Here is a 20,722-nt window from a genome sequence, read left to right on the forward strand (position 1 = left end):
TCTTAGCGACCCCATGGACTGCTGCCTATTAGGCTTCTCCATCCTTAGGATTTTCCAGGCAAGAGTACTGGAGTGAGGTGCCATTGCCTTAAGAATTGATGCTTTTGAACTGTGGTTTTGGAGAAGACTCTTGAGAATCCCTTGGATGTAAGGAGATCCAACCAGTCCATTCTGAAGGAGATCAGCCCTGGGATTTCTTTGGAAGGAATGATGCTGAAGCTGAAACTCCAGTACTTTGGCCACCTCATGCAAAGAGTTGACTTATTGGAAAAGACTCTGATGCTGGGAGGGATTGGGTGCAGGAGGAGAAGGGGACATTAGAGGATGAGATGGCTGGATGGCATCACTGACTCGATGGACGTGAATCTGAGTGAACTCCGGGAGTTGGTGATGGACAGGGAGGTCTGGCGTGCTGCAGTTTATGGGGTCGCAAAGAGTTGGACACAACTGAGCGACTGAACTGAACTGATGCTCAGTAATCTTTAAGGCAATTTTCTGTTTATGGGCAGGTTGTTTTCCTTCCCTATTGTTTGACCTGAGACCAAACTATGGTGGAGGTAATGAAGAAAATGGCAACATCCCTCAAAAGGTCCCGTGTAGGCACTGCTACACTCAGTGCCCCTGACCCTGCAGCAGGCCACTGGCCCACGCCTCCACCGGAGACTCCAGGACACTCCGAGGCAAGTCTCTTGTGAGGTCTCTGCTCCCTTCTCTTGGGTCCTGGTGTAGGCAAGGTTTTGTTTGTGCCCTTCAAGAGTCTGTTTCCCCAGTCCTATGTAAGTTCTGGCGGCTCTATGGTGAGGCTAATGATGACCTCCTCCAAGAGGGCTTATGCCACACCCAGGTCTGCTGCACCCGGAGACCCTGCCCTGCAGGGCCGCTGCTGACCCGTACCTCCACAGGAGACACTCAGACACTCAAGGCAGGTCTGGCTCCGTCTGTGTGGGGTCTCCTGGTGTGCACAAGGTTTTGCTTGAGCCCTCCGAGTGTCTCTGGTGGGTATGGGATTTGATTCTAAATGTGATTTTGCCCCTCCTACCATCTTGCTGGGGCTTCTCCTTTGCCCTCAGACGTGGAGTATCCGTTTTTTTTGTTTGTTTGTTTGTTTGTTTTTTTAGTGGGATCCAACATTCTCCTGTCAATGAGTGAGAAAGTTGGCTTAAAATTCAACATTCAGAAAACTAAGATCATGGTATCTGGATGGGAAATAGATGGAGAAACAATGGAAACAGTCAAAGACTTTATTTTTTTGGTCTCCAAAATCACTGCAGATGGTGACTGCAGCCTTGAAATTGAAAGACACTTGCTCCTTGGAAGAAAAGCTATGACCAACCTAGACAGCATATTAAAGTGGAGACATTACTTTGCTGACAAATGTCGGTCTAGTCAAAGCTATGGTTTTCCCAGTAGTCATGTATGGATGTGAGAGTTGGACTATAAAGAAAGCTGAGTGCTGAAGAATTGATGCTTTTGAACTGTGGTGTTGGAGAAGACTCTTGAGAGTCCTTGGACTGCAAGGAGATCCAACCAATCAATTCTAAAGGAGATCAGTCCTGAATATTAATTGGGAGGACTGATGCTGAAGCTGAAATGCCAATACTTTGGCCACATGAGACTCATTGGAAGAGACCCTGATGCTGGGAAAGATTGAAGGCAGGAGGAGAAGGGGACGACAGAGGATGAGATGGTTGGATGGCATCACCGACTCGATGGACATGAGTTTGAGCAAGCTCCAGGAGTTGGTGAAGGACAGTGAGGCCTGGTGTGCTGCAGTCCATGGGGTCACAAAGAGTCAGACACGACTGAGCGACTGAACTGATGGGCTTCCCAGGCAGCGCTAGTGGTAAAAGAACCCGCCTGCCAATGCAGGAGATGTAAAAGACGGTTCTTTTATGTAAATGCAGGTTCAGATGTGAAATGCAGGTTCAATCCTGGGTCAGGAAGATCCCCTGCAGAAGGGCATGGCAACCCACTCCGGTATTCTTGCCTGGAGAATCCCATGGACAGAGGAGCCTCGTGGGCTACAGTTCATAGCGTCATAAAGAGTTGGACACCACCGCAGCAACTTAGCATGCACACACATCCCGCATGTATACATAAGCTCTGCATGTTAATAAACTTGCTTTGGGGGACTTTCCTGGTGGTTCAGTTGTTAAGAATCCGCCTTCCAATGCAGGAGACATGAGTTCGATCCCTAGCTGGGGAACTAAGATCCCACATGCCACAGGGCAGCTAAGCCTGTGCTCTGCAACTAGAGAAAAGCCCACACTGCAATGAAGACCCAGTTCAGCCAAAAAAAAAAAAAAGCTTTTAATTAAAATAAAATAATCCTTTAAAAAAATACATAAACTTGCTTTTTATTGTTTTGTACTTGTTATCTCTTTGTTGAAGAGTCCTATTTGGGTTAGCTTGATTTGGGAATCCAACTTTAGATAGTGTAGTTAAGCCAGAAAAGATAAGAATGAATAAGTCATAAGTAAAGACTAGGGGAAAAGTATTCCAGGCAGAGGGAAATGTGCAAAGGCTCAGAGGCAGGAACAGTTCTATTATGTGTGAGAAAGACAGAGAGAAGGCCTCTCTGACTGGAGCAAAGCAGGCAAGAGGGGATTGTTTAGAGAGGTCGATAGGGCCTGACTACGGGGAACTTTATAGACCATCTCAAACCATCTCAAGGATTCTGAATTTCATTCTCAGACTAAAGGGACACCCCTGAAGAGTTACTTGTAAGAAATGTACCAACTAATAAGATGATGATAATAAAGGAAACTTTGTGTGTGTGTGTGAGGGGGCCATGTGGGAGAGTATATGGCAACTCTGCACAACCTGCTCAATTTTTCTGAAAAACCTAAAAGCATTCTTAAAAAAAAAAAGCCTACCAATAAAAAATACAAAACTGAAAATAAAGAGCCCTATATGAAAACCTAAGATGGGTAGAGTTTTGACTTCTGCTAACCCCCAGTACCTTAGAATGTGACTATATTTGGAGATAGGACCTTTAAAGAGGTAAGTAAGTTAAAACAAAGTCCTCAGGTAGACCCTAATCTTATCTGACTGATGTCTTTAAGAGAAGAAGTGATTAGGACACACAGTAAAAGATCATGTGGACTTCCCTGGTGGCTCAGGCACGAGTCTACACTGCTACTGCAGTGGGCACAGGTTCAGTCCCAAGGAGGGGAAGAAAGATCATGTGAAGCCAAAGGGAGACCGCCATTACAAACCAAGAGAGCAGCCTCAGAAGAAATCGACCTTGTCAATAGCTTATCTTGACCTTCCAGCCTCTGGAGGTAGGAGAAAATAAATTTCTGTCGTGTAAGTCACCTAGTCTGTAGTAATCTTTTTATGACAACCCTAGAAAACGCATACAAAGGCATTTCGCTTTAGTTTCCAAATACAAAATGGCAATATCGAATAGCTTTGTCAAACTATACACCCTCAGCCCCATTTCCCCTGTGGATTTGCTTTTCCTGGCCTTACGTCTACCATCTCCCCATCTGGAAAAGTGTTGACCTGTAGAATAAAGACCAAACTCCTGAGGATGGCACTTAAGGCCTTCCTGCCCAACCGCCCGCTCTCTCCCTCTCCACATTTCAGGCTGGTTTGGTTCTCCCTTCAGGGGACATGGAAGACAAGGTTAGAGAAGTAAGCTTTTGTGGGCCTGGTGAGGGATGGGATGGGATGGTCATATGGTGGGAAGATGAAATGGAGACCAGTAAGGTGCTGCAGCAGTAATCCTGATTTGAGAGACTGTGACCCAGATTAGAGTGCTTGGGGAAGATGGAGTGAACTGCATAGATTTCAGAGATATTTGGGAGATAAAACTGACAGCAATCGAGTACTAAATAAATATTTGTTGACTTTCCTGGCCACTCTTTCTAAAGTAAGCTCTTTGGTTACTCTCCTGTTTACTTCCTTCACAGCACTTTTCACAGCCTGCAATTACTTTGTTTATATTCTTGCCTATTGTCTGTTTCCATTAAGCAGAATGTAAACTAAATGAGGGCTGCAACCTTGACCAACCTTATACACACAGTGCTTGGGCACTGACCAAGGGCTCTCAGATCTTTGAGGACTGAATAGGTTAATAAGTGATTGGATGGTACAGAGTGAGTACAGAGAGGTGAAAGGTCAAGGCCAGGAAGAAGCCTGTAATCCTGGGATCCAGAGGGTTTAAGACTCCACCTTTTGTACCACCTCACATGGGTCAGAATGGCCATCATTTAAAACTATTATAAAAAATGCTGGAGAGGGTGTGGATAAAAGAGAACCACCTTAAACTGTTGGTGGGAATGTAACTTGGTGCAGCCACTATGGAAAACAGTATGGATGTTCCTCGAAAAACTAAAAATAGAGTCGCCATGTAATCCAGCAATCCTGCTCCTAGGTATATATCCAGAGAAAATTCTAATTAAAAAAGATACGTGCACCTTAATGTTCATTGCAGCACTATTTACAGTGTGGCCAAGACATGGAAACAACATATATGTCCACTGACAGATGAATGGAAAAAAATGTGGCACAAATATACAGTGGACTACTGCTCTGCCATAAAAAGAATGAAATAATGAAATGGCACCCCACTGCAGTACTCTTGCCTGGAAAATCCCATGGACGGAGGAGCCTGGTAGGCTGCAGTCCATGGGGTCGCTGAGTCAGACACGACTGAGCAAGTTCACTTTCACTTTTCACTTTCATGCATTGGAGAAGGAAATGGCAACCCACTCCAGTGTTCTTGCCTGGGGAATCCCAGAGACGGGGGAGCCTGGTAGGCTGCCGTCTATGGGGTCGCACAGAGTCGGACACGACTGAAGTGACTTAGCAGCAGCAGCCACACGGATGAATCTAGAAATTATCATACCAAGTGAAGATTATCATACCAGAAAGACAAATTCCGTATGATATCATTTATATGTGGAATCTAAAATATGACGCAAACTTACCCATGAAACAGAAACAGACTCACAGACATAGAAAACAGACTTGTGGTTGCCAAGGGGGAGATGGACTGGGAGTTTGAGATTAGCAGATGGAAACTATTACACATAGAATGGATAAACAGTACGGTGCTACTGTTATAGCACAGGAAACTATATTGAATATCCTGTGATAAACCATAATGGAAAAGAATATGAAAAAGAATGGATGTATTGATATATGTGTAACTTAAGTCACTTTGCTGTATGATAGAAATTATACAACATTGTAAATCAACTATACTTCAGTAAAGTAAATAAATTTAAAAAGGCCCCATCTCTCTATCTCTGGCCCTGTGAAAGGTGGGCATGGACCAGAGGTTTAGGGGTTCAGGTGGCCCCAGGACCACCTGCCCAGTTGTCCTTTGCTAGATTTTAGAAAATACAAGTACCATTCTTCACTTTCTGGCCTCTGGCTGTGGACGTAGGGCCGTGGATGTTTTCAGGGAAAGAGAATAGGCACCCCTCCAGAACATGAGATCTGCCCCTTAAGGGTGTGGGTGTAGGGGTAGCAGAAGATGTGACCTAGCTCGTTACAAAAGCCTTGAATGCCTGGCTGTTTGATCTCAAGACTCAGCATAGGAGCTCAGGCTTCCACACTCCCTACTCCAGGCAAGCCCAGCTGGGAGTATGCAATTCCTCTCAGCCCCTAAAGGGGGCAGCACTGGCTCGGACCTGCGGTCTCTGGCCAAGAGAGTGGGACGAACGCAAATTCCCGCGCACTTAAAGGGTTGGTGACCAACTCGGGCAAAAGCGAGCGGCTTCCCTGCTTCTGCCCTCCAGGTTGGAATGGTGGTCCATCTAGTTGCTGAGGAGACTCCCCATACGCCCAGGCACCCTCGGACTTCAGCATAAGCCCCCAAGAATGGGGGGCGAAAGGACCCCCATTACAAGGACTCTCAGTCACCAGGACGAGGTAGGAGGGCAGGAACAAAGCTGGCTCTTACATCCTGATGGACCCCCACATGGTGACTGGCAGTATGGCTGCGTCTTGAAGGCGGGAGCAGGAGGCTTGGCCTCTGGGTGCGCGGTTGGGAGGAGGAGCTTCTTCTTGACGTAAGGCCTGATGAGGGGCGTGGCTTCTCGATGACTCGCATGAAGGGGGCGGGCTCTTAATGATAAGACGCCGGGGAGGGGGCAGGCGTTCATTGATAAAAACGCTGGGCTCTCTGGGGCGCGAGCGCGGCGTAGCAAATCCTGGCAGCGCCTCGCGCCGTCGGGGCCTGGCGGAACCCAGAAATTAGCCCGGCCGGCGCTGCGCCGCACCGCCCGCATGGAGCCTGCGGCCGGCTTCCTGTCCCCGCGACCCTTCCCTCGTGCGGCCGCCCCGCCAGCGCCCCCCGCCGGACCCGGGCCGCCTGGAAGTCCCAAGCCTGGATCTGAGCCAGAGGTGCTGGCCGAGACTCCGGTACCGGACCCTGGGCGCCTCATCACCGACCCGCGGAGCGGCCGCACCTACTTCAAAGGCCGCCTGTTGGGCAAGGTGAGCTGGGGAGTGGTGCCAGCGAGGGTAGGGGAGCCCTGCCGACTTCTTTGCCCTCGCGGAGCGGGGCGGGGCCGTTTGGCCTCGGCATGGGGACGTCTGCGGGCCAGACCTGCCTGATGCCTTCTCCTCATAGGGGGGTTTTGCCCGCTGCTACGAGGCCACTGACACAGAGACCGGCAATACCTACGCGGTCAAAGTCATCTCGCAGAGCCGCATTACCAAGCCGCATCAGCGTGAGAAGGTGAGCCAGGGCCCTGGCCCAACGGGCGACGGGTGGGGTGGGGACGGTGACGAGGGAGCCCTTGACGGATGGTAACCCCGCGCCGCCACTGCAGATCCTAAACGAGATTGAGCTGCACCGCGGCCTGCAGCACCGCCACATCGTGCGTTTCTCGCACCACTTTGAGGATGCTGACAACATATACATTTTCCTGGAGCTCTGCAGCCGAAAGGTGAGGGATGGTGGAGGTAGGGGAGGAAGTAGGGACCTTAAGACCCAAAGTTGGAGCCTTGTTCTTCCTCGGCGAGCACACGAAGGGAGGGTCGGGGAGGGCGGACGAGGAGCTGAGGCCTCCGCTCTCTGCAGTCCCTGGCCCACATCTGGAAGGCCCGGCACACCCTGTTGGAGCCAGAGGTGCGCTACTACCTTCGGCAGATCCTTTCCGGACTCAAGTACTTGCATCAGCGGGGCATCTTGCACCGGGACCTCAAGCTAGGTGAGAATCCTGGGCCACCAGGATGGGGGGCTGGGGAGGCAGAGAAAAAGGCGTCTGACACATTTCTCCGCCCCTGTTCAGGAAATTTTTTTATCACTGAAAACATGGAACTGAAGATGGGGGATTTTGGACTGGCAACCCGGTTGGAGCCCCCAGAGCATAGGAAGAAGTGAGTGTTTGGGTTGGGGGGTGGGGTGGCCACAGTCTGTGTGACACAGATGACGTGAGTGACAGACACTGAGTATATATCTGTAGGAGGCATGATGATTGCCTGATGTGACTGTGTGATTGATGGGAGGGATGATTGGGCTGTGTGTGTGTGTGTGAAGGTGGCGGTGGCAGCCTGGGTTCCTGGGAATGGTGGAGAGGCTGTTGGTCCTGTGTGTGCCTGAGTCCTTAAGACGGATGGGGTGTAAGGATTCTTGAAGGTGTATGACCAGTCCTGTGTGTGAATGTGGATGGTGACATAAGCAGTGTGTGTGTGAGACAGACTGAGTGTGGAGATGGTGGACATGACACCCTGTGTGTGTCAGAAAACCCTGCTGTGGTCATGAGGATTGGGAGTGTAACACAGCATGTGTAGTGTTCATGGGGGATGTGACAGCTGATGTTAGTGTGTACAGCACAGACCACAGGAGGTGACAGCCTGTGAGCCTGTGGTGGGAGTAGGGGAAGGAGGAAGGCATCAGTGATGGACCCTCTGTTGACCTGCAGGAGGGGGCTGGGATAGGGGTCAGGAACTCCCCCGTCCTGCAGAGTCGCTGAGCAGCTGGGCCAGGCGGGTGGGCAGGGACTCAGCTGCCATCCCCAGCTCCATTGTCTCAGAACAAACAGGAGTTCTCTGGCCTTTGGTGACAGGCAGCTGCTTTGTCTGGATTCTCAGTGGGGGTAGGGATGAGGGGCCAGTCAGGCTGCCTCTGAACCTTGCCCTCTCCTCCCCCCTCTCCCGTCAGGACCATCTGTGGTACTCCCAACTATGTGGCCCCAGAAGTGCTGCAGAGACAGGGCCATGGCCCGGAGGCAGATGTGTGGTCCCTGGGCTGTGTCATGTGAGTGCCAGGGTCATGTGTACACAGAGGGTGTCCAGGGAGCCTATGTTCCACTTTACTCCTGACCACCTTTTCTCGGCCCCACAGGTACACGCTGTTATGTGGGAGTCCCCCCTTTGAGACCGTTGACCTGAAGGAGACGTACCGCTGCATCAAGCAGGTTCACTACACGCTGCCTGCCAGCCTCTCACTGCCTGCCCGGCAGCTCCTGGCCGCCATCCTTCGAGCTTCACCCCAAGACCGCCCCTCAATTGACCAGATCCTGCGCCACGACTTCTTTACCAAGGTTTGTGGCACCCCAGACGCATCCAGTCTGCAGATTCCCCAGGGATTGAATTGGGAGCAGGTGACAGGACCCCTGGGCTGCTCTTCTCTACTCATACACTTTCTCTCTTCAGGGCTACACCCCGGACCGGCTCCCTGTCAGCAGCTGTGTGACAGTCCCAGACCTGACACCCCTTAACCCAGCTAGGATTCTGTTTGTCAAAGTTACCAAGAGCCTCTTTGGGAGAAAGAAGAATAAGAGTAAGTCTGAGACATCAGCGGACTTGAGGGTACAGAGCAGCAGGGGGCTTGTCACATACATGTGGGGGTGTGAGTGTAGGGCCCCTGGAGACCCCTGGGGATAGCATGCATTACACAGGCACTTGGCTATGCCTGTGTCATCTCTTCGGGAAGCAGGGGGTCTGGGCAAGATTCTGAGGGTTCTATCTCCCCCCACCCAGATAAGAACCATCCAGAGGAGCGGGATGAGGTCTCCTGTTTGGTGAATGGCCTCACTCGGACATCCATTGGCCATCAGGATGCCAGGCCCAAGGTGAGGTGCTCACGTGGATGGTGTTCCCCTGACTCACCCCCACCCTAGCAGCTGCAGGAAGCCTGGGATAAAAGAGGCTGGTGAAGCATCTAGCCTCGTGGTGGCCTAATTGGCTGCGTCTCATCGGTCAGGCGGGGTGACCTGGGGTGCCCTGGGTGCCAGGACAGGGTGAGCCATGGACTCTCAAGGATCTGGATTTGGGGGCCTGTCTCACTCCTTTTCCCTAACCCAACCCTCTAGGCTCCAGCAACTTCAGGTGAAGCCCCCCTCAGCCTGGTAGAGACAGCACCAGAAGACAGTTCACCCCGTGGGACACTGGCAAGCAGTGGAGATGGTGAGCCACCAGGAGGGTGAAGCCTGCTCGAGGTTGCGGGGGCTGAGACCAAGCCCGGAGGGAAGGGGTGGGTGGAGAGTCATTACCTAGAGCTTGTGGGACTGTTGCCTAAATCTCAGTGCCCTGTTCTCTTCAGGGTTTGAAGAAGGTCTGACTGTGGCCACAGTGGTGGAGTCAGCTCTCTGTGCTCTGAGAAACTGCCTGGCCTTCATGCCCCCAGGTGAGGCTGGGGCCTGGCACATGTCAATGGTGGTGGGAGTTCTTTGGGAAGCCAGGAACAAGTCCTCACTCCTACCTCTTCTATGACAGCTGAACAGAACCCAGCTCCCCTGGCACAACCAGAACCTCTGGTGTGGGTCAGCAAGTGGGTTGACTACTCCAACAAGTTTGGCTTTGGGTATCAACTGTCCAGCCGCCGTGTGGCTGTGCTCTTCAACAATGGCACACACATGGCACTGTCGGCCAACAGAAAGTAAGTGCTATGATGGAGTGCCTTGTATCCAGGCCTCTGTACTCAGCAGTGCTGCAACACTGCTCCTGGGCTCCTGGTCCTACAGTCTCTGAGGAGGGGGTGTGGGTGCTGGGCTCTCTGACCTCTGTCTCTGTCTGCTTCCTCCAGGACTGTGCACTACAACCCCACCAGCACTAAGCACTTCTCCTTCTCTGTGGGCGCTGTGCCTCGGGCTCTGCAGCCTCAGCTGGGTGTCCTGAAGTATTTTGCCTCCTACATGGAGCAGCGCCTCATGAAGGTCTGTGGACTGGGTCCGGGGTTGGGGGGCGGGAGTTGGTACATTTAGGACTAACACATCCTGATCCCCTCCGAGTCCCCTTTGGGCGTGGGTGGACAGTGGGCTGGGTGTTGAAGCTAGAAGCTGACCTTCTAAGGGAGACATGAATGGGGAGAGGACTGACTGGTGTCAGACAAGTGACCGGCCCCTGTTCCCAGGGTGGAGATCTGCCCAGTGTGGAAGAGGTGGAGGTGCCTATGCCCCCGCTCCTGCTGCAGTGGGTCAAGACCGATCAGGCCCTACTCATGCTCTTTAGTGATGGCACTATCCAGGTAAGAGCTCTGCCTGGAGTTGGGAGTGAGGGCTGGGAGGTCCAGGGTGCTGGGGAGGAAACGATCTGGGCGCTAGGCCCTGATCAGTGCCGCCCTCCTGTGCACAGGTGAACTTCTACGGAGACCACACCAAGCTGATCCTCAGTGGCTGGGAGCCCCTCCTTGTGACTTTCGTGGCCCGCAATCGCAGTGCTTGTACTTACCTCGCTTCCCACCTTCAGCAGCTGGGCTGCTCCCCAGATCTGCGGCAGCGGCTTCACTATGCTCTGCGCCTGCTCCGGGACCGCTGCCCCGTCTAGGCCACAGTCTGCGGGCCCGGCCACCACTCAAGCCCTCAGGCCTGAGGTCTGGGCCTGTCAGGCTCTGGCCCTCACCTTTGTGGCCCTCCCTGTTCCTTTGGTGCCTCACTGGGGGCTCTGGGCCGAATCCCCCAGGGAATCAGGGACCCGCTTTACTGGGGTTGGAGGCAGCCTCCCACCCCTTCTCCAAGAAAAGCCTGAGCCTTAGCCCCCCGCTAGGGGACATTATTTATGGACCACTTTTATTTATTGACATTTATTTATTGGGATGTGAGCCCCACGAAGGGCCTCCTTCTGGGATAATAAACCATTTTTGCATAACTCGAGGGCCTCCTCACTCGCAGTAGAGTCCGTGGACCGTGGCCACGGCGAAGAGCGAGGCGTTGGTGACGGCAGCCGAGGCCAACCCGTCGCGCGCGGCGTCCCAGAGCGCGCGGCTGACCACGCGGACGCCCTGGCCGACGCGCTGCCCCAGCACCACGCTGCACACCAGCTTGTAGCGTGGCGGGCTGAGCTCACGCAGGCGCATGCGCACCAGCTCACACAGCTCCTGCGCCAGCCGCCCGGCCTCCGCGCCTGAGTAGCACGCGTCCCGCAGTCCCTCGGCCAACGCCGCCTCCAGGGCCTGCTGTGCGCGCGCGGCCTCCCAGCGCTCCCCCGGCGCCGGCTCCGTGCGGTACGAAGGCGCCATCCGGCGGGCGGGCGCCAGGGGCAAGCCAGAGAAGCTGACCCGCGAGCCTAGAGGGGGCACGGGGCCCAGGGATGGGCGTCGACCCCCAGGGCCTGCACTTGGCCCTGCCAGCGAGTTGCGGCGTGAAAAGGACAAGACCGGCCCTAGCACGGAGCCACGGCGGGAGGCCGGGCCCAGGCCAGCTGATCGGGTTTCATCGATGCTGGGCAGGTGGCCTAGAGGCCGCGCTGCTGATAGTTTCAGCCCATGGTCTTTGGCCTCCTCCTCCTGGTGTCCGGGGGGCACAGGCCTGCCAGCCATGGACCTGCCGGCTGGAAGACCCACACTTGGATGGGATGGCCCTTACTGGCTATCTTTGTACACCATCTAGTCTCTTACTCAGTGATGAGTTTTTACCCTCTAATCCCTCCTTACCTGTGTTTTTCGGACCGGTGAATCAAATAGTTCCCGGCTGCGTGGGTTCCTGGGTGCTTAGAGGGTTAAGGGCTGTTAGGGACAACAAAGGAAGAGACGCTGCTCAGACTACCATCTCTCTCCCTACCCCCTGAGCTTCACTTCACCTGAACACTATGGACGTTAGACAAGTGCTGCGCCTAGACAGTGGTGCCTCCACCCCCTAACCAGAGGGAGGGACAGACAGATCCAGCTCCTTCTAGCCCCTGTGAGTCTTGAATCCTGCCATCCTCCACCCCCTCCCTGCTCTTAGGGCCTCTGGCAGAGCCTGGGGCTAGGTGACTCAGGATGATCCTTCAGCCTGTTTTTGGCTTCTGGCCCTACCTCCGGAGTCAGTTCTGGGATGGCTGCCCTCTCTTCCCCAAACTCCTTAGGCACCTGAGCCACCTGTGTCCTCCAGGCGCTCTCCTAACAGCCCTTGCCCAACTGGCCTGACTGGCAGGTAGGAGGGTAAGGGCCCCTTGCCTGTGTTGTGGAGTTGCCCTGGGTTGCTGGGCAAGCACTCACTCCTCTTCCTGGTTCCCTCTCACCAGTCCTGGCTCTGGCTTAACCTGGGAGTGTTACTGTAAGCACCTGTTGATTGAATGCCTGGTGGCTGAGTCATCAGGGGAAGGGGATCAACAGGGGGTTAGAGCCTAAGGGCATACAAGTGTGAGTGAAGGGGCAGATGTAGAGGGGGCTCTGGTCAGAAAGGTGTCCCCCTACCCCAGGGCTCTTGAGCCACTGTCCATCTCTGCCCTTGTGAAGGCTGGCTCTCTACTTGTGAGCAAGTCGCAGAGGCCTGGGATATGGAGAAACCCTGAGGTTGCTGGGGTGGCTGCTCAGGAATCAGGATCCGGGCCTACAGGAAGGAGCACGTCATGGCCCTATCGTCTCCCCATCAGCCTCAATTAGGACAAACATTTCCGTTCCTTGTATACAGCTAGGGTGGGGCTTGGATGACTTCCTCAGTTCTCGGCTGGGGGAGGGGGAAGGGAGACCCATTGGAACTCAGATCTGATGCAACAGTGGTGACTTCACTCCTCAGTGAGTCCTGCTGACCTAACTTAAGTGTCCTGGGCCTAGTCACCCGCTGTCCACACCTCTTGTGTGCCCTAGTGCCCAGACTGCCCCCACTCGCACTGTGGTTGTACTTCAGGGACGCCAGAGCCCATGATGCCTCTGTCAGTGTTGACACCTCCTCACCTGAACCCTCTCTGGGAGGCCCAGGACTGCCACCTCCCAAACAAGCCAGCTCTGGACCTTGAAAATGGTCCATGGGGACAAGGACTTTCCCTGTTGATGGGAGTTCTTCAGGTCCGCTTAACCTGTATGCTTGTAGGGGGAGGGGAGAGAGGGGAAGGAAGTTTGAACTCTGAACTCCGGACAGGCAGGGACCAGGATGCTAAGACCCCCCAACTCTGCTTAGGGCCCCTCTAGGGCTGAAGTTTTCCCTGGGCCTGTGGGAGCTGGGCGGGGCCTCCTCTCTGGCCCGGCTCTAGTTTCCGTGGAAACCCACAGGCTTCCCACCCCAGCGCTGCCTGGGCAGGCTCCCAGCTGGGGCCTCATCAGCAGCCAGCCTCTCCTCCCTAGTCCAGTCTGCTCCACCTCGGCCTCTCTTGGTCCCCTCCCCGAGTCCCCAAGCCTCTGGCCTCTTCCACTGGCCTCTGATGCCTTCTGGGCCTCTCCTGCCTCATTCCTAAACTTTAGCTTCTCAGCAAACAGGCCTCTGGATCTCTTGCCCCTCCCTCTCAGGCCTTTCTAGCTCTTCACCAGCTCTAGGGCTCAGCCTGGCCTCTGCTCCTTCCACGTACTGTCTCTCCCACACATAACAAGCCTCCTAGGCTATTCCACCTGCTTAGCCCCCTGCCCCACCCATGGAGACCCCAGGACTGGTTGTGCATGGGGAGGCTGAGCCTTTTTCCACAGCACTCCGGAGCCTCATCAACAACCCCTTATACAGGTGAGAGGGGCGCCTGTCTGTGGGTTTTCCGTAACTGGCTCTGCTGGGACCCATGACTCTGAGGAATCTCTGAGTACAGAGGAAGTGGAGAATTAGGACTTGACCCTTCTCCCGGGTGAACTCAGCCTGGGGAAGTGGAGTGTAGAGGATGGCTACTGATCACGCAGTGTCTGTGATAGCCTGAGAGCCAGAGGTGGGGGCAGTGGGGACTAGAGCTCAGAGCAGCTATGTGACTTCAGGGAAAGGCCTTCCTTTTTTGGACCTTGGGCTCCTGGCAGAGAAAAGCCCTCTGCCCTCTGGATCCTGAGAAGTGGAGTGTAACTTGAGTGCCTCCCTGGGGAGGCAGAGGAACAGACAATCCTATTCTGGGGACTGAGGACTTGTAAGGGGAACAAAGCTCAAGAGACTGAGCCAGAGTCGCAGACAGAAGTAGTTCACATGTACTGCCTGGGGCTTACTGCCTGTAGTGTCTAACCGGGGACCAAGCACAGGGCAGGGCCGGTCAGAAGAACCAGAATGCAGCTTTCTGTCTCCACTGCTTCAGAGCTGGGGTCCTCCCACAGGTTGGCAATTTCTGTAACCCTACTGTTTTGGGTGTCACAGTCTGGTCTGAGCAGTAGACCCCCCCCCACCGGCCCCCCAGGCCTTGGACGTGAGCCTAGAAGGCTCCAGGAAGCTCAGGCTTCATCATCTGTCCCTTACCCGCTGTGCTGTTCAGAGGCCCAGCAGCTGGGGCCGGAAGTATCATGAAAATGGAAAATGTGGTCTGGCTCATGATAGTGTATCACTGACGTGTCTGTTTGCAGTCAGTGCCCTCCACACCCTCCTCCTCCCCCCTCCTGTCTGGAGGAGGCTGAAAAAGCTGAGTTTGCAGTCTGGAGGAGAAGCCAAAAAGAGTTTCCCTTCACCAGAGTCACAGGCTGGGGAGGAGAGGGACATTGGGATTGATCTTGTATCAGCCCTGGTGCCCCCTCAGTGATCAAACATAGCCACCTAATGTTAGCCACCCTAGGGTTTGGGATGAGCATCTTATTTCAGGGATGAGAAACCTGAGAGGCAGTAGGTCAGAAATCTCTTCCCTAGGCTTCGCTGGCCTAGCTGGAGCTGTGATTAGAACCAGGCCTGTGTGACCCAGACTTTTTGCTAGAGGGACTGCCTCTTATATGGCAGATAAGGAAACAGAGGCCCAGAGAGGGCAAAGGCAAAGTCTAGAGTTACACAGAGACTCTAGCCTCTTCTTCCTGGTTCTCTGCCCCTCTCTCCCACAGTGATGTTCGCTTTGTGGTCGGTCAAGAACGGCAGGAGGTGTTTGCCCACCGGTGCTTGCTGGCGTGTAGATGCAACTTCTTCCAGCGACTTCTGAGCTCAGAGCCAGGCCCTGGGGTGCCTAGCCCTGTGGTGCTGAGTACCGTGCCAGCTGAGGCCTTCCTGGTAGTGCTGGAGTTTCTGTATACCAACAGTGCCAAGCTGCAACGCCACTCTGTGAGCCCACTGGGCAAGGGTCTGGGTGGGCAAGTTCTGGGTGGCTGAGGGGCGGGAAGACTCTCTTCTACCATGCCAACCACCCATTCTGCAGGTGCTTGAGGTGTTGACGGCGGCTGTGGAGTATGGGCTGGAGGAACTTCGAGAGGTGGGTTCATGGGTAGCCATCTCCTTTCCCCTGCCTCTTATGGGCTCGGTTCACACCCTGCCTCACACACCCGCTAACCTAGAGAGGAATGTGCACCAATACAGAAAGAAGTATGGGTATCTCTATATAAAAACAGGCATTGATGCATGCCTATATGCAAAAGGATATGTGTGTGCCCTGTGAGGGCATATGGGGGTGTAGATACCGGGATAAGCTAGCCTTGATCCTTGTTCTTCAAAAAGAGATAGGCACAAGAAAAACGCTTAACCCAGTGGCATAAGTGTGACAGAGAAGGGCACATGGTGCTGAGACTGTACAGAGAGTCTCTCTAGTCTCACCATGAGGGAGAAGAGGGGAATACTTCCTGGAGAAGGAAACATTTGTTTTGTATCGGGTAGAATAGGTAAGATTTTTGTTCAGCGGGGAGAGGAAAGATGGTATTCTAGTCACAGAGGCACAAAAGGAACTGGTGAGACATTTAGTGCAGCAGGACTAAGAGGACTAAGAGTGCGAAAGGAAGAGAGGAAGAAATGAGATTGGAGAGGGTGCCAGGAGCTGGTTCCTATAGGGCCTTCAAAAATTTGGACTTCCTTTACCCAGAGGGCAGTGGAGGTTTCAGGTAGTGAGGATTTGGAAGCTAAGAGGAGAAGGGACTGGGAGCCATGGGAAGGGCTCACCAGTCCCGTAGGGACGGGGTGGCAGTGGTTGCCCAGGAAAGAAGTGCCTGCCTTTGAGAGGAGTGGAACTGGCACTGTTCATAGTTGAGCTGCTGTATAAACTGAGGTTGCACTAGCAACCAGTGCTGTTGTTCAGTGGCTCAGTTGTGTCTGACTCTTTGAGACTCCATAGACTGCAGACGTCCCTGTCCTTCATTATCTCTGAGTTTGCTCAAACTCATGTCCATTGAGTCACTGATGCCATCCAACCATCTTCTCATCCTCAGTCTCCCCCTTCTCCTCCTGCCCTCAATCTTTCCCAGCATCAGGGTCTTTTCCAGTGAGTCTGTTCTTTACTTCAGGCAGCCAAAGTATTGGAGTTTTTGCTTCGGCATCAGTCCTTCCAGTGAATATTCAGGGTTGATTCCCTTTAGGATTGGCTGGTTTGACCCTGTGAACTGGCATTACCCAGGGCTTTCCTGGATGAGAGGGAGATGTCACAGATGAATTCAAGTTTCTGGTTAAAATAGTGTCTTTGAGTTCAGAGAAAAGTGTGGAAAAAGATAAGTGTCTTGAAAGAAAAGGAGAGTGGAATTTTCACATGGCTCTTATCTAGTCTGATTAGTGAGGAATGTACTAAAAGGTGGGCTGCTGGGCTTGGCTTTGCTAGTTCCTAGTCTCAGTCCTTGGTGATTCCCTGCCTCCCTTGGCCTGGAGGTCTGCGTGGGCCTGGGGCTGCTAGTAGCCTGGGTGGCTCACTGCTCCAAGGCTGTTCACTGTTTCTGGGCTGGGGCTGGGGCCTTGGAACAGGGACATCTGGGCACAGCCCACCTTCACTTCTGTTCCCAGCTGTGCCTGGAGTTTGTGGTGAAGGCACTGGACGTGGAGCTGGTTTGCGAGGCCCTGCAGGTGGGTGTCGCTGGACAGGCTTGCAGGAGGTTCCAGTGTGGAGGGCCGGGCTGCCCGGCCTCTCCATTTCCAACCTGACTTCCTTCATTCTGCTCTCAGGTTGCTGTAACCTTTGGCCTGGGACAGCTGCAGGAGCGTTGTGTGGCTTTCATTGAGGCCCACAGCCAGGTACTCCCCACTGCATACTCCCTACCCCACACCCCTCGTTCTGCTCCTCCCTGACCCAATCGCGGACCCATAGGAGACCCTCCGGACCCGTGGTTTCCTGGAGCTGTCCGCGCCCGCGTTGCTGCCCCTGCTGCGTAGCGACAAGCTCTGTGTGGACGAGGCCGAGCTGGTCCTGGCAGCCCGGAGTTGGGCGCGCGTGGGCGCTGTGAGCAGGGGCTGAAGGGAGTGGGAGGTGGGGGTGCTGAAAGAGGCTCTAGCTGCAGGAACCAGGAGAGCAGGCGGTTGGGCAGGTGCCCCCGCCCGCCCAGGTTCAGTGCTGACGTCCGTAGGCGGTACTAGAGCGGCCTGTGGCCGAGGTGGCGGCCCCGGTGGTGCGGGAGCTGAGACTGGCCTTGCTGGCTCCGGCAGAGCTGAGCGCCCTGGAAGAACAGAACCGGCGGGAGCCGCTCATCCCGGTGCGGACGCGGGGAACACGTCTCGGATGTGTTGGAGGAGGCGAGGGGGGCGTGGTCCAGGGTAAGGTGGGCACTGCGGGACTCCGCGGTGATTCGCGTTCCTTGCAGGTGGAACAGATCGTGGAGGCGTGGAAGTGTCACGCTCTGCGGAGAGGGGATGCGGCCCGGGGCACCCCGTGCCGCCGCCGGAGGGGCACCCTGCCGCGGGAGCATCATCGTTTTTTGGATCTGCCCTTTAAGTGACCAGTGCCAAGACTTGTGAAGCATTCTGCGCCTCTCTTAAACTGCAGCTCCCAACACGCTCCGCGCTCAAAGCGGGCTTCCGCTCCCAGAATGCTTCGCAAGTCGGGGCGGGAAGGACCAGTTTGCCAAACGCAGGCGCTATGGGTGAGGTTCCGGCGGTGGGCGGGCCTGAACACCGCGGTCTTCCGCGGAGCCTTGGCCTCCAACCCTGCGCAAAGTGGGAAAGCAGTTTCTTTGCCCGCGTGCTCTGGCTCTACAGCCTGTCTCTGAGCACTACCGCTCGCCTCCTTTACTCTTGTAATTCCCACATACCTTTTCAACTGAGCCCCCTCTTTAACTCCAGACCTGGCTCCTGGCGATCTCTCTCCACATGTCCTACAGACACTTAAGACTCAATCCAAAATTGTGCTTCCCCTCATCTTTCCCCAGTTCTGCCCCCATCATGTTTCTCATCTCCATGGGTGCCAAAGCCAGAAACCTAGATGTCATCCTTGTTTTATTCTTCACACTTGCCTCCCATGGCTTCTATTTCTTAAGAGACTGAAAGCAGAATATGCCACCCCAAAATATGCTGTTTTGGTATAGGGTTGTTTTAAGCTGATTATTTTGAGAAAAAGGAGACGTTTTGAAAACAGAAAAGTTACCCTTTTGTAAGGGAAATTTTTATAAACTAAATCTACATTGGTAAGGGTGTCTCCCTCTTTCTACAGAAGGATGACTAATTTACAGGAGACTTCCTGTGAAATCATCAAGATTTGCTTAATAAACCTTCTTGCTTTCGGTGCTTTTTCCTAATGGCCTTCCCATATCTGGCCTCCCCACTTTTCTTTCTTTTGTCATTAGCTGAAGGAAGTATTTAACCAGGTATTTTCGGCCACCTGTGGGAGTTACTGATTTTTCCCTGGGTATCTCCCATGTATATGTGAGATATACATGTTAATAAACTTCCATTTTTGTTTCTCTGATTAAGCGGTCTCATTACAAAGGTCACAGCCAAGAACTCAGAGAGTAGAAGGAAAATTATTTTTCCTTTCCTACACGATCTTTCCAGTTGGTTCAGTTCTCTTACCCCAGTTCAACCAGTCCTATCTCTGGCAGGAATTACTGCCACAGGCTCTTATTAATCTTCTTGCCTTCACTCCAGTGGAGACCTCTTCCCAAACCATTTCCCACAGTGCCTCTCGACCTGTCTAAAATTGTCAGCCCTATGCCCTTTATTTTCTCTATTTACCCACTGCCCTCTGGACAAAATATAATTTGTTTCACTTTTAGAGCACTCAAAATACTGGTGGTTCCAAACATTAGAAAATTTTCTCTCAACTACTACCTTTGCAAAAATTCACTGGTCTTGAGACTTCCTAGTGGCACAGTAGATAAAAATCTGCCTGCCGGTGCAGGAGAAATGAGTTCTATCCCTGGTCCAGGAATATTCCACATGCTTTGGAGCAACTAAGGCTGTGGGCCCCAACTACCGAACCTCAGCTCTAGAGGCCTCAAGCCTGCAACTACTGAAGTCTAAGCACCTAGAGCCTGTGCTCCGCAACAAAAGAAGCTATGGCAATGAGAAGCCCTCATACCCCAATGAAGAGTAACCCTCACTTGCTGCAACTAGAGAGAGCCCGTGCACAGCAATGAAGACACAGCACAGCCAAAAATAAAAATTAATTAAAAAAAATACACTGGCATTCTATCCCTGGATTTCCTCTCTTGGTTATTGAGGACTCCCCATGTTCTCCTTTCATTTGTTGTGCGTTTTGTCTTCCTGAGGATCCAGATCTCCCTGAAGAAAGATCTCTGGGGCCAGGAGTGGAGCCTAATTCATTTCTACTTCCCCAGTCCCTGACACATAATCAGTGCTCTGTAAATGTTCAGTGATGACTTTGCTTTCTTATTTAAATATTATTTTATTCCATTAAGATACCATAAATATGAAATTAGGGACTGACTTTATTTTGGCTGTGCCGCTGGACTTGCAGCATCTTAGTTCCCTGATCAGGGATCTTTTAATAACTGGTGCCCCCTGCAGTGGAAATGGGGTTTTAACCACTGGACCCCCAGGAAAGTCCCTAGTTGACTATTTGGGAAAAAAATAAAGTTACTCTTCTTTCTCATGGATTTTACATAAAACTATGTTGTACATGGGTTAAAAATAGTTATTTGTTATTGTATCTCTCAGGACTGAAAAATATACTGCCTTAGATAATGAAAACTGAAGAAGAAAAGCTATAAGTCCTGGAGGACTGGTTTAATTTAGAGGGCTGGTTAAATTAACTATGGTATAGTCCTTACAGTGATATTAAAAAAAAAAATCCATGGTCTTTGGTGAGCAAAGCACAGTGCAGACCAAGCAGAGCATGATTCCTTTTGCTGAAAGAAAAGATAATATTGGGAGGAAAAGTTTTCCTCGCTGTTAGCTGGTAACATTTGAGGAGGTAAAATGTGTTTGCACGAAGCACACATATGAATATGAATATGGAGTCTGTGGGATCTGCTAATGGCTGTGAATCTAGAGGACACCAAGTATGAGATGATAATCACATAAAAAGTCGCTTCCCTGGTGGTTCAGATGGTAAAGAGGCCACCTGTAATGCAGGAGACCTGGATTCAATCTCTGGGTGGGAAAGATCCTCCCTGGAAAAAAAAATGGCAACCCACTCCAATATTCTTGCCTGGAGAATTCCATGGACAGAGGAGCCTGGCAGGCTACAGTCCACGGGGTCACAGAGTCGGACACAACTGAGCGACTTTCACTAAAATCCACAGGCCTAGGTGATCTCCCCTAGAGAGAATGTAGATCTAAGGACAAGAGGACACATTTGGTAGCTAGCCTTGTTCTCTCATAAT

The 20,722-nt window shown here is 52.9% G+C and overlaps 3 protein-coding genes across 9 annotated transcripts; 2 read left to right on the top strand and 1 right to left on the bottom strand.

The window, feature by feature from the left end:
• The first annotated feature begins 6,148 nt into the window (after nucleotides 1-6,148).
• PLK3 (polo like kinase 3) lies at nucleotides 6,149-11,052 on the top strand. 2 transcript variants are annotated; one of them, XM_027969143.3, is made up of 15 exons: nucleotides 6,149-6,453; nucleotides 6,590-6,697; nucleotides 6,792-6,908; nucleotides 7,043-7,172; nucleotides 7,254-7,341; nucleotides 8,126-8,221; nucleotides 8,309-8,507; nucleotides 8,620-8,746; nucleotides 8,947-9,038; nucleotides 9,279-9,372; nucleotides 9,509-9,592; nucleotides 9,682-9,844; nucleotides 9,992-10,121; nucleotides 10,319-10,432; nucleotides 10,540-11,052. In XM_027969143.3, the coding sequence occupies exons 1-15, from the start codon at nucleotides 6,244-6,246 to the stop codon at nucleotides 10,729-10,731; spliced, it is 1,944 nt and encodes a 647-aa protein (XP_027824944.1). In that variant the 5' UTR covers nucleotides 6,149-6,243; the 3' UTR covers nucleotides 10,732-11,052. The 2 variants fall into 2 exon arrangements, with proteins under 2 accessions (XP_027824944.1, XP_027824945.1); XM_027969144.3 differs by lacking the exon at nucleotides 8,126-8,221.
• On the bottom strand, nucleotides 10,957-12,303 carry DYNLT4 (dynein light chain Tctex-type 4). 2 transcript variants are annotated; one of them, XM_027969146.3, is made up of 3 exons: nucleotides 12,254-12,303; nucleotides 11,837-11,908; nucleotides 10,957-11,733 (listed from the first exon to the last, which is right to left on the bottom strand). In XM_027969146.3, exon 3 carries the CDS (start codon nucleotides 11,720-11,722, stop codon nucleotides 11,066-11,068), a length of 657 nt encoding a protein of 218 aa, XP_027824947.2. In that variant the 5' UTR covers nucleotides 11,723-11,733; nucleotides 11,837-11,908; nucleotides 12,254-12,303; the 3' UTR covers nucleotides 10,957-11,065. The 2 variants fall into 2 exon arrangements, with proteins under 2 accessions (XP_027824947.2, XP_011979076.3); XM_012123686.5 differs by having other exon boundaries at nucleotides 12,200-12,303.
• Nucleotides 12,304-13,450: 1,147 nt separating this feature from the next.
• On the top strand, nucleotides 13,451-18,843 carry BTBD19 (BTB domain containing 19). 5 transcript variants are annotated; one of them, XM_042240077.1, is made up of 8 exons: nucleotides 13,451-13,817; nucleotides 15,086-15,303; nucleotides 15,464-15,569; nucleotides 16,946-17,012; nucleotides 17,112-17,180; nucleotides 17,254-17,385; nucleotides 17,510-17,635; nucleotides 17,744-18,843. In XM_042240077.1, the coding sequence occupies exons 1-8, from the start codon at nucleotides 13,732-13,734 to the stop codon at nucleotides 17,876-17,878; spliced, it is 939 nt and encodes a 312-aa protein (XP_042096011.1). In that variant the 5' UTR covers nucleotides 13,451-13,731; the 3' UTR covers nucleotides 17,879-18,843. The 5 variants fall into 5 exon arrangements, with proteins under 5 accessions (XP_042096011.1, XP_027824946.1, XP_042096006.1 ...); XM_027969145.2 differs by lacking the exon at nucleotides 15,464-15,569 and adding an exon at nucleotides 15,394-15,447 and having other exon boundaries at nucleotides 15,086-15,299; nucleotides 16,953-17,012; XM_042240066.1 differs by lacking the exons at nucleotides 13,451-13,817; nucleotides 15,464-15,569 and adding exons at nucleotides 13,824-14,380; nucleotides 15,394-15,447 and having other exon boundaries at nucleotides 15,086-15,299; nucleotides 16,953-17,012.
• The last annotated feature ends 1,879 nt before the right edge of the window (nucleotides 18,844-20,722 follow it).

This window comes from Ovis aries, chromosome 1 (genome assembly GCF_016772045.2).
Source record: "Ovis aries strain OAR_USU_Benz2616 breed Rambouillet chromosome 1, ARS-UI_Ramb_v3.0, whole genome shotgun sequence".
Lineage (NCBI taxonomy): Eukaryota > Metazoa > Chordata > Mammalia > Artiodactyla > Bovidae > Ovis > Ovis aries.